The following is an 11545-nucleotide window of genomic DNA, read 5'->3' as shown; positions in this document are numbered from 1 at the left end:
ATATATATATATATATATATATATACTGTGACACCTTCAGTCCAGACAGCATCCAGAGAGTGGTGGAAGGTAAGTGTAGTAGCCCTAGAATGCTAAAGTTCCTATGACTTGAAAAGGGGTTACCTTAGATCAACTAGGGACACTTGAATCCAATTAATCCTCTGACCTTTGAAAAACCCTTCTTCTCATGAGAGAAGGAAGGAGGGACTCTGGGGAAAGACTGGCATCCAGAGGTCAGCATAATAGGATAACGCCCCAGAGAGGGGCAGGAAAAGATTTTCCATTATTGTGTTGCAATTTTTTGTTGTTGATGTTTTTTTGACCGAAGAGTACTAGTTAGGACTACCCTCAGGCCCACCTTGTAAATACTGGAAAATAAAACCTGAGTGAGGAATACAAACGCTCTGGAGTGGTACCGATTTACTCCAGGTCATTCTGCGCTCCTTCCCCTCATCGCCAGAGGGGGAAATTCTGAGCCTAGCATGGTGAAGGAGGTATAAAATACTTTTAAAGACATATTTAAGATATTGATCCATAAGTATTTGTAATATATAAGGATTGCCAATCATGGGATATGAGTAAAAAGTGCTGCTTGTGTTTTATCAGATTTTTTTCATTTTATTATTCCATAAGAGCCTATAATGTGTTTTCTAATGTGCTAGGATTTAGCAATGCCCGAAGCAAGTTCATTCTCCAACCCTTCCATTGACAGAGTCTTCACAGCTCTATTTCCATGGTTTTGGCATTAAACAAATTTTAGTTGTATCTCTTCCCTTGCCACACAAAATGAGCCATATCCTCCGCTGGTGTAAATCTCGAGAGCTCTGAAGTCTAGAGCTGATCAAAAAATGAAGAAAAAAGTTTGCAAATAAATAAAAAAAACAAAATATTTTTTCAGTAAAGTTTGAATTTTTGAAACTGTTGTTTTTCCTCTGTTCATATCCACCCCCTTTTGTCACTTAGTTCAATAAAATGAATGATGATTAGGGTTTTTTCTTGTAGTACTCATTAACTTTTCCAAAATTGAATAAGTTTTCAGAAGTTGATTGGAAAAAGAAAATGCTGTGCAAATGTTTACACATGCAAGTTGAAAATTCAGTCCCCATGAATGCTCATGCAGTAAAACTTAATCACACAAATGTATGTAACAAGCAAGCACAAGCATACCCAAATTGAATTCATATTAAAATCCAAGCAATTATCCAGGCATTTTTTGTATTGTTTGGCAGTAATCATCTAGATCTAATAGTGAGTGACAGAAATGTGTGAAACTAAAGTGGCTTTCGTTCAAAGGGGAAGGAAGGAATACTTTTTAATTTAGTTTTGTGGCACCTGAATTGTACAATTAGTTTGGAACACCAAAACTATAACATGGCCCAGATTCGCTGCAAACTTACCGGTATTTCAGCTTCACCAAAAGCCTTGTTGACATCGGTGACACTTATTCCTCTATAGAAGGCCCACATAAATTCTACGAATTGCTTAAATCCCAAGTAAATCCAATTCTGAGGACTGCTGTGAAAGAAATAGCTCAAATGAGAATTTTGGCTCAGGATAATTTTAATTCATTTTTAAATGAAATGTATTTTGATAAGATATGAAAGCAACTCTGCTTCATGGTAAAAAATCACTAGGTATTAATCATGATTTGCCCATGCACCCCCATAGTAAGTTCTCTAATTTTTTTGGTTGGCAACCTGTCATGGACTAATTAAATTTATTGCCAGTATTTTGAGAGACTGTATGAGTGTGAGCGAATGACACACTTTCTGACTAGGCTGTTCACTATTTTTGTGAGTCTGCTTAGGCCTGCAGTGAACACTGATGAAGATTAATTTTGCACTGACTTATAAAAGGAATTGCATGGGATGCATGTCAACACAGTATTTGACCCTTAAACTCTAAATATTTGATTTTTTTTAACTTTCTCGTAATGAATCTTGCATCAATGTCTTTCCCCCGCCCTGGATATCCACCTATGTAGCATCATGTCATCAGTGAACGTGAGAACAATAGTTGGTGTCATTAGATTGCCCAAACCAAACCAAAACCTTCTCACCTTCTTTATAAATCTATTTTTAGCATTTAAGAATCTGACTAATATTCTGGTGCAATAATGAATGCTGGGTTGAGAGTAGGAGACTCGCAATGTGAACTTTGTCCTCACTGTACAGAAAATGATAAACAGATTGCAATGTATTTTATTCCATTAACTACTTAGAGGTACTTGCCTTCCACTTCCAGTTCTGATGTGCCAGACTGAGCAAATTATGTGACTATTTCTCTGCAGAAAATGAAAGATGGTTCAAGGCTTAACTTTCACAGTGTAATTCTTCTGTTTTTTCAAACATATTTTTGAGTCATTCAGGACTTTGTCTTGAAGCTTGAATTTGGCACTCTGTCAGTGTCCATAAAACTTATTTTTTGTGTGTTTCCAAAAAAAAAAAAATTCCTTGCACTGTCGGGCTCATAACGAACTGTAATATTTTAATTGCTTCTCTGAAAATGAAGTTTACTGCCTGAATTGAACAGCCATGTTAATCAAATGTTTCAAACAAATTATCTAAATGAGCTAGTTATAATTAAACAGTGCTATCCAGTGGAGTGGTCATTCTCATGAGAAAGTTGACAAAATATTAAGAATTCTAAGGCAAAACCAAGAAGAGATGATCTTGACAAGGTCAGTTTTTGAAATTTAATGCTCACTTTATGGAGTATTGGCATTACATCATTTAAAAACAAACAAGCAAATAAAATAATCCACCCAATGAACTATTCTCCTTGCCCCAACCCATCAAAATCACACTCTTTGAATTCTATGGCCATGTCTCACGGTTGATTGTGACAGCAAAATTTTGCTTATGTAACAGAATATATTACGATCTATTGTTTTTAGTAATAGAATAAGTGAAAAGGATTTCTCTAACTAAAGATGGATTTAAATGAATTAATGATGGGCAACGAGGGAGGGTAGTGGATAGTCAGTGGAAGAGACAGACCTGGGGCTGGTTCCTATGCACATTGAAGGCAATAGAGAAACTTTCTTAGACTTCCACGCATGTACTATCACAGGGGTGGGCAAACTACGGTCCGTGGGCCACATCTGGCCTACGGGACCGTCCTGCTCGGCCCCCGAGCTCCTGGCCCAGGAGGCTTGCCCCTGGCCCCGCCCCTGCTGTCCCTCCTCCCCTGCGGCGCTCTGGGTGGCGGGGCTGCGAGCTCCTGGGGCAGTGCAACCGCAGAGCCTGGCCTGACTCAGTGCTCTGAGCTGCGTGGTGCCAGCGGAGATGTGGCTGGCTCAAGCTGGGTGGCATGGCTGCAGCACCACCAGCCACTGCTGCTCCAGGAAGCGGGAGGCGGGGGGTTGGATAGAGGGAGTTCAGGGTGTTGGTCAGTGGGCGGGAGTGTGGGTAGTGGTTGGGGGGAAACAGTGGGTTGAATGGGGGCAGGAGTTCCAGGGGGCAGTCAGGAAGGAGGGGGGATTGGATAGGGAGGCAGTGGGCAGTCAGGGGACAGGGAGAAGGGGGGGTTGGATGGGGCAGAGGTCCCAGGGGGGCCGTCAGGAATGAGAGGAGAGGTTGGATGGGGTGGTGGGGGTCCAGGGGCAGGCAGGGGACAGGGAGTGGGGGTGTGTGGATGGGGTTGGGGTAGGGGTCTCAGAGGGGCTGTCAGGGAACAGGAGGGGTTGGATGGGGCAGGATTCCGGGGGGGGAGGAACGACCCACTACCCCAACCGGCCCTCCATACAATTTACAAAACCTGATGTGGCCATCAGGCCAAAAGGTTTGCCCCGCCGCAGTACTATCAGCTGCCTAACCCTCCATCCTGCAAGATATGGAGCACCTTTGGTTCCCATTGAAGTCAATGAGCATTAAAGGTGCATAAGAACTTGCAAGGTGAGGCCTAACTTTACTAACTTTTTTTGCTGTGATTTTAATCCCCAATTGACTATTTGCTCAGAAGCTGATGAGATTGGTCCCTGTGATTTTTTTTTGGGTGGGGGGGGGGAGAATCACCCAGATCATTTACTAATTAATACAGGGGAAACGGAATTAAAATTATTGATAGCTATATGAACCTGTATTTCACATTTTTTCAAATCTGGAGTTTTTATTGTAGTGTATAAAATACAAAATATAGAGTCCAGGACACAACACTTAGCTGGGGTCTTGCATTCAGTGTATGAAAAATCCAGGGATATACCGAGTTTTAATCATGTGCTTTAAGAGTTCTTGGTTTTTTCAGTTGAAAGATTTATATGCTGGAGTGATAAAATGAAAAATAAATATATAATGCTCAAATCATCAAAGGGTCAAGAAGGTGGCATTTGCCGAGGATGTCAGAAGACGTCATTATATGATTGGAGGTGTCTTATAAATCCATATCAGATTACCCTCCTATTTTCATACTGACCACTAGGGATATAAAACTGGCTGGTATTTGCTACTGTTCTTAGGTATACATGGAGATGTTCGTGTATTTATGATAGAATACTTTGTATCACTTTTCAGAGGCTTTTGTACCCCAGCCTCTGAAAGTTACCTGTTGTTGTTGCAGGACCAAATCCTGACATGCTCGCTCTGCTTTTACTCTGGTTCAGTTTTATTTCAGTGAAACTTTTGTTTGAGAAAGGATGGAGCTAAAATTGATAAGTGTCTAAGATTTGCCCTATCATTTTAAAATTCAGTCATAGTTCCAGAATCCTCTTCCTTGGCAGAATGTCTACTAATATTTTTCACTTAGTGCAGTTGAGACAAGGGGAAAAGGGTCTAAACCAAAGAACGGCAGTGCACTGCCATGCTCAATGGGAACTGCTCAGAATCTCTCAGGCAGGATCAGTCCTATAACCTTGGCTTGTTTTTGTGCTTATCTGAAATGATTTGTGGCTTTGCCCTGATGCTCTGCAGTAGTAGCACCACTCCCTTTATTTTTTCAGGCAATTGCTACAGTTTACAAAACTTAAGAGCTCAATTCCTATGTCATTTGCGCCATTTTACACTGATGTAAGTCCACTGATGTTAAAGGAGTTCTCAGCTACTCCTGGTTTATTGCAGTATGAGAGGAAAGTCAGACCAAAACACTTTGAGAGCACCATATAGAACCTTCCTGCAAAAGGCGTGAAGTACCAGTAATGGCATGCATATACCAATGGCTGGGAATTTCTGTTCTACAAACACTGGCTAGAGGAGGCTTCGTGACTTTGCAATGGAAGTTTCCTAGGTGAAGGAGAGTTTTTACTGTTGTATTTGAAAGCCTTTGAGAAATCATGACAGTGTACAAGTCTCTGACAATGAGCATAAAATGACAAGAATACATATTTGAAAACTAGGCTCTGTTTCATTGTTATGCTGATGGTTTACTGGTCTTGGTTTTGTCTTTTTGTCAACTCCTCATCTCCATGACAGGGATTTGGGAAACAAGTGGATGTGTCATATATTGCCAAACATTACAACATGAGCAAAAGCAAAGTGGACAACCAGTTCTACAGCGTGGAAGTAGGTGATTCGACTTTCACCGTTCTCAAGCGCTACCAGAACTTAAAACCGATTGGTTCTGGGGCTCAGGGAATAGTTTGGTAAGTCTCTTCAGTTTCTTTTATTTATGCTTTTAAATAGGATATGCCTTCTGCATTTTCTGTAGTTTGCTAGCTCCAAACATTGTCTAAGATTGTAAAAATAACAGTTAAGCAGCAGGCATCCCTAGATAAAAAGAGCCTAGTTCTGCTAATAAATGTTCTTGCTGTTTTCAAAGATAGCATTGGGTTTGTTTCTCCACATACCAAGTATTAACTAGCAAGAAAGTGGGAGACAGATCTTACAGTAATTGACAACTATAGCCCTTATTTGCAGCAGAAGTGCAAACTATATATCAAACAGACCCTGTAATTTCTACTCCTGGCGTAATAAAAGTCATGGAGACCTGTTTAGAAACAAGTCACATCCCATAGGCATCTTGAAGCTTTCACATATCTACATGACAGATAATGTTTTTCTTTATTTTAAGTGACATTTCAATGCAATGTATAAATAATCCAAATGAATGACAGAAATGTAATAGCTGATACTATGTAATATACACGGTTAATAGAGTAAATAATCATTTAAATAATCACATTTAAAGCTTATGTGACATTTTCTTTTACATATGTTTCTGCAGTTTTAGAGATGATCCTTTCCTTTTGCTTACCAGTGGTTTATAGTGTGAACCTCTGTCCAGTGGTACTCAACATATTTATTTTAGACAGCACGTAGTCCTTGTTCCCCCAACTATTTTATCACAGATCTCCTTTTCTGTCTGTCTTCTCTAACACTGCAGTATTGTGAATTTAATGTAATGCTACCTTACCATGATATAGAATGAGAGAAGCACTAACTTTCTCTAACACAAAGGCAAGTGCAATTCCATAGACTGCCTAGAATGGAAGCTAAAAATTAGCAGTGAACCATGGCATCTGTACCTTCAACCCCTTCCAAGTCTGCATCACTTACAGAACTTGTGCCACTTCCACTGACCAAACTCTGTAATTTCAAATCTGCTTCATGGCATTAAATTGAGTATTTATTTATAATTTTTATACATTTTTTTCCAATTTTGTTTACAATCAGACTTTAGAAAGAAATAGAACGTATGTATTAAGTGCTTTTGTTTGTTTTATGAGGATGTTTCTCCTTGACTACCTAGCATTAAGCTTTCTGCTTTGCACTCTATATTGCTGTGAAACTCCTTCTTATTCTCAAATGAAATTTTCCTATGCCTATCCTTAACTGATTTGCTGTGAAGTTCAATTATGAGCAACAAAGAACAGATAAAGCTAAAGGCATCTAAATAAAATCAATACCATCCTGTGATATTCATATTTCATACTGAGATTTGACAGGCCAAAAATCTGAATGCCTTAAGCAAAAAAATCCCGCAAACAAACAAAAGAATCCCAAATACCACCCAAAAAACAAAGTGTAAGATAATACAAATTCCCTGGAATAAATGAATAATGGAGTAAGGCTGCAAAAAGACCACCGTAGTTTTGGCTGCAGATGCAAAGATATCACATCATGGATTAGGAAGATAAGATTCATTTCTATATAGAACCTGAAATATTTTGTGTTGAGTTTCAGGCTCTAGTTTACCAGAAGGATATCGACGAACTGATAGGTGCAAAGAAAGATGAATCATTGGTAGGGTGGGATGAAGTGATTTATTTACAAAGTGCTGTTTTTGTGCCAAGAGATAGGGAACAGCTGCTTTTCTTCATCCTCACCTGTGCCTATTTTCTCTGAAAGATGATCAAACTTGGCATCACGTGAATGGCATTGAGCCTCAAAAGTAATGGTGACAGCTGGCTCTGGTAAAGAAGATTTCTTGCCAAGCTCATCTTGCTCTTTAGGTGAGAGAAATGCTGATGGAGTCTCTATGTAAATAACTGGGAAGACCTATGTTATGTTATCTTTTTAATTCCAGTGAGTATGAATATATTATATCTGCTTATTTGTTGCTCAAGAAAATTCAGATATTTTGTGGGCTGAATTTTAGCTCTTGTTGCCAGAAGTGCTTAGGTGTTAGGAGGACTGGATATTTAGTAGTGGATCAGATTATTCCTGAGCCATTCTGTCTAGTCTAGATATTTGCATGCTGGCTTAGGGATGGGGACCCAGGTGCAGTACACTCAGCAGTGATCCTTATGGCTGGACTAAAAGAAGAGCAGTGTACATTATTCCTGTTATCTACTTTCATATACTGTGAGGTGCTAGGAGTTTACAGGCTACACACACAAGCCACCTATTCATGCCCTATTGGGGCTCAAGAGCACTGCCTGGTAAATCAGCCAGGCCCCACACCTGGCACTCAGTGGAAGATTTGATCACAATTCTGTATGGCTCCTGGTAGGATAAAGGTTGCCCAAGCCTTTTCTTCCTAGAATAGCCATAGAAGAGGAAGAAGATTTAGTGCAACTAAGTACTTAGGTTTTTGCAAGACCTACGTGCTGGACCATAAAGAGTAATATGTGGTATAGCACTGGTGGTAATGTCAAGTCAAACTCCCATCAGTGTATGAGAGCGACAACGTATTGAGATCTTTCTTACTCATCCCTATAAATAAAAATTAACACAAACAAGAGATTTTCAATGCAAAATGATTCATGTGAGGGAATATGATCCAACCGCAGAAAAATAGGGAGTTCTGCACGAAGAGAAATTAAGATAAACATGGTCTTACTTCATTATTCCCAGAGCAATAAGTCCAACACGAAGACACATTCTCAGAATGGAAGTATTGAAATAAAGAAGTAAAATCCTTAAAGGAAGGGTAATCTCTCAAAACTTTGTTTAAAAAAAGACAGAGACCCTACCATATGAAGTTTTTTAACCCCCATTGCATCCATGTGGAACAATTATAAATGTTTCAAGACAAATGCCCTATTGAGATGTGTTGATTATAAACATGTTCGGTTCGATATTATCTTGTTACCCTGAAGTTAATTCCTTCTTTTTTCATTCCATATGTGTTTCTGCTAGTCTGAGTTCATGTGGAGGTTATTGTAAGTGCACAAGCAGAACACTTGTTTATGAGCAGGGGTTTACTCCTTGTCCCTGCCATGTATGTAATCAGTTGATTAAATGGCAGCGTATGTTTGTTTGTGTAGGGGGATCTGTACATCCTCTAGTGGTGCATGTGTACATAATAATACCACTGGCAATATTGAAACATTTTGTTGTATTAACTCAGTGATCACATAGAGCTTATGAGCTGTGGCATTGCTGGGGAGTATATGGGCTAGATTCTTCAGTCTGCAGAGGACACTTAAGTGCTTACAGGGAGGATTGTCCCTTTGTTCTATTTCTACAGCATCTAGGGCAATGGGTTTCTGGTCTATGACTGAGACTTCTAGACTCAACTGCACTATAAATCATAAACAATAATTTATGTACATAGCCTGAGTATCTGCAGCAGACAATTTCCCCTCCATTAGGGGTGTGGAATAGCAGAGATCAGACAGAGAAGAGAAGATCCTCTGTGGCTTGTAGCTAGTATACAAAAGAATATCATAGGCTTACCTTTCACTCATCTAACTGAGAAGTGGTGTGTAGGAGCTGTTAGAAGCTGTGTGGCTTCCCATTAAGGTAATGTTGTTTTCATTGACTTTATGCAACAGCCTAAGGAAAAGTTATCGTCCTCTGCTTCGGTATTTGTGTAGAGAGAAGTAGGTCCTCACCTGGTGTCATTTGGCATACCTCCATTGAAGTTAACCTGAATATCTGGCCCCAAGGATCTAACACTAGCTTTCACGGGAAGAAGAAGAGAGAAAACATGTCTTTCTGAACAAAAATACTAAACTGTCATTTTACACCATGTGTAATCAGTTATTTCAGATTTGAAACTAATAGCTGCAGAATAACAGCCTAAGAAAACAAAAGCACAGAGTGACACAACCTACTCAGAGGAATTTTTAAAATGTACACCGATTTGTACCCCTAGCACTTTGTGCTGCATTCGCAAGTCTCAGATGATCAAGTATCTCAGTTCTTGTTAGAATTTGGAATGCAATTTTCCCAAAATTGCAGGAAGCGTGTTGATAATTTAGTCAGTGGCATTCTTTCATGTGACTCAGAACTGAGCAAATGTGCCTATGAGATGGCAATTCCATTCCAGTTATGTAGTCCTGTAGAACCAAATCTTGCAATCTTTTTGTGGGCAAAATTCCACTGGGCTAAACTCATAGTGGCAATCATTCTGTCTACCTACAATTTTTTTCTCTAGTTTGTATTCTTTAGAATGGCTTCTAGTCTTAATTTTCTGTCCTAAACTATTAGTTATGTTTCTATGTGCCTACACCTTCTACCCCAAAAATTGCTGCATTTCAGTAGTGGTTGAAGTGGTCCCTTTGCAGAACTCAATCTGTAAGGTATTTTGGAAGAAAGGCAGAATATATACAGTAAATGCCAGTTTTTATTATGGAGAAAAGGTGGGTGAGGTAATATTTTTTTATTGGATCAACTTCTGTTGGTGAGAGAGAGAAGCTTTTAGAGGCACAGAGAGCTCTTCTTCAGGTCTGGGAAAGGAATGCCCATCATCACATTGATCATTTTCCTGTATGAGTTAATTCGAGAGCATAGTGATTCTCTGGTTTCATCCACATAATTGTTGTTGAGATATTTAGTGAACTGGATGAGGTACGCCACGTGTTATGATAGGCATTTGTAGGACCCCTGGATCTTGAAAGGTGTGTTGTGGGGGGTGTTGTAGCAGTGGAGTTATGTCTGCAGGTTTTGCATCTGTTGTTCTGGCAGGCAGGGCCAGCTTTAGGCCAATTCCACCAATTCCCCCGAATCAGGCCCCACGCCTAAGAGGGCCCCGCGCCCAGTGAGAATCCTTTCCCTGGCTAGAGGCGTCTTTTTAATTTTTACTCATCTGGCAGCGCTTCAGGTCTTCAGCAGCACTTCGGTGGCGGGTCCTTTGCTTGCTCTGGGTCTTCGGCAGCGGGTCCTTCAGTGCCGCTGAAGACCTGAAGCGAGTGAAGGACCCACCGCCGAAGTGCCGCCAAAGAATCAGAGCACCTCCTGATGAGTACAAGCCCCACGTGTTTTTTTACATGTGGGTTTTTTTTTTTAGTCATCTCTGCCGGGGCCCCGTCAAAACTGTTCAAATTGGGCCCCGCATATCCTAAAGCCGGCCCTGCTAATAGGGTCTGGTGTTGCTTTGAGTTACAGTATCTTGGCCTATGGGAAGCTTGCTTCTGATCATGAGCCTGGAGAGGTTGGGGAGGTTCAGGGGGTTGTTTGAAGGCCATAAATGAGGGTTCAGGGAAGACTTATTTCAGGATGGGGTCCTCACTGAATATGGGTTGTAGCTGTTTGTTGATACTGTCATAAGTAGATAGGTAAGGCAAGGGTTAAGTTTCTTTTACCTGGAAAGGGTAACCAAACACCTGACCAGAGGACCAATCAGAGAACTGGATTGTTTAAAAGTCAGGGGCGGGAATTTGTATACTCGGGGTCTTTTTTGTTTTCTCGGCTATGAGTAAACAAGTTTCCTTCTACTCTCTCTGTATCAATGTCAAACTAACTTCTATCTAAAGAGTCTGGAAAAACAGAATAGGTGGGGAAAAGCAAATGTCAATTCACCGGCTATTGAGAGCTTTGTGTTGTATGTACAGCGGATTTGGATTGCTGTGTCCTTTTTTTGTTTTCAGGTCGGCCTGTGAGTAAACAATGGTTTTCCTCCTAAACGAGAGCCATCTTATCTAAAGTTTCGTTCTAAACACTGAAGTACATAAGTGAAACACAACAAAGAGAGTCGGGCTATGATGAGCTTTGTGTTGTATTCACATGATGTTGATTTGTTGGACTGGTTTTAATTTGGGCTATCTTAAATCAGACTGTTTCTCTCATATTTTCTTATAAGCAATAGCCTGTATTGAGTTCTTAATGCCAAGAATTATTTTATATTTCCTTTTTTTAATATAAACTTTTCTTTTAAAAACTTGTGAAGTTTCTTTTACCTAGGGACGGCAAAGTGGAAGGAAAAGCCAGCCTGTGAGGCTATATTT

General features: G+C 40.1%; 1 protein-coding gene across 12 annotated transcripts in view; it reads left to right on the top strand.

The window, feature by feature from the left end:
• MAPK10 (mitogen-activated protein kinase 10) overlaps positions 1–11545 on the top strand; it is a 260373-nt gene that overhangs the window by 154524 nt on the left and 94304 nt on the right. For all 12 annotated transcript variants that reach the window (XM_032800211.2, XM_032800209.2, XM_075066125.1 and 9 more), the window contains one exon: positions 5406–5575. In XM_032800211.2, coding sequence (XP_032656102.1) covers positions 5406–5575 — 170 coding nt within the window. The remainder of the gene's footprint in view (positions 1–5405; positions 5576–11545) is intronic.

Source organism: Chelonoidis abingdonii, chromosome 5 (genome assembly GCF_003597395.2).
Source record: "Chelonoidis abingdonii isolate Lonesome George chromosome 5, CheloAbing_2.0, whole genome shotgun sequence".
Taxonomy (NCBI): Eukaryota; Metazoa; Chordata; order Testudines; family Testudinidae; genus Chelonoidis; species Chelonoidis abingdonii.
The sequence above is the reverse complement of the archived record's forward strand: the minus strand, read 5'-3'. Positions and strand labels throughout refer to the sequence as shown.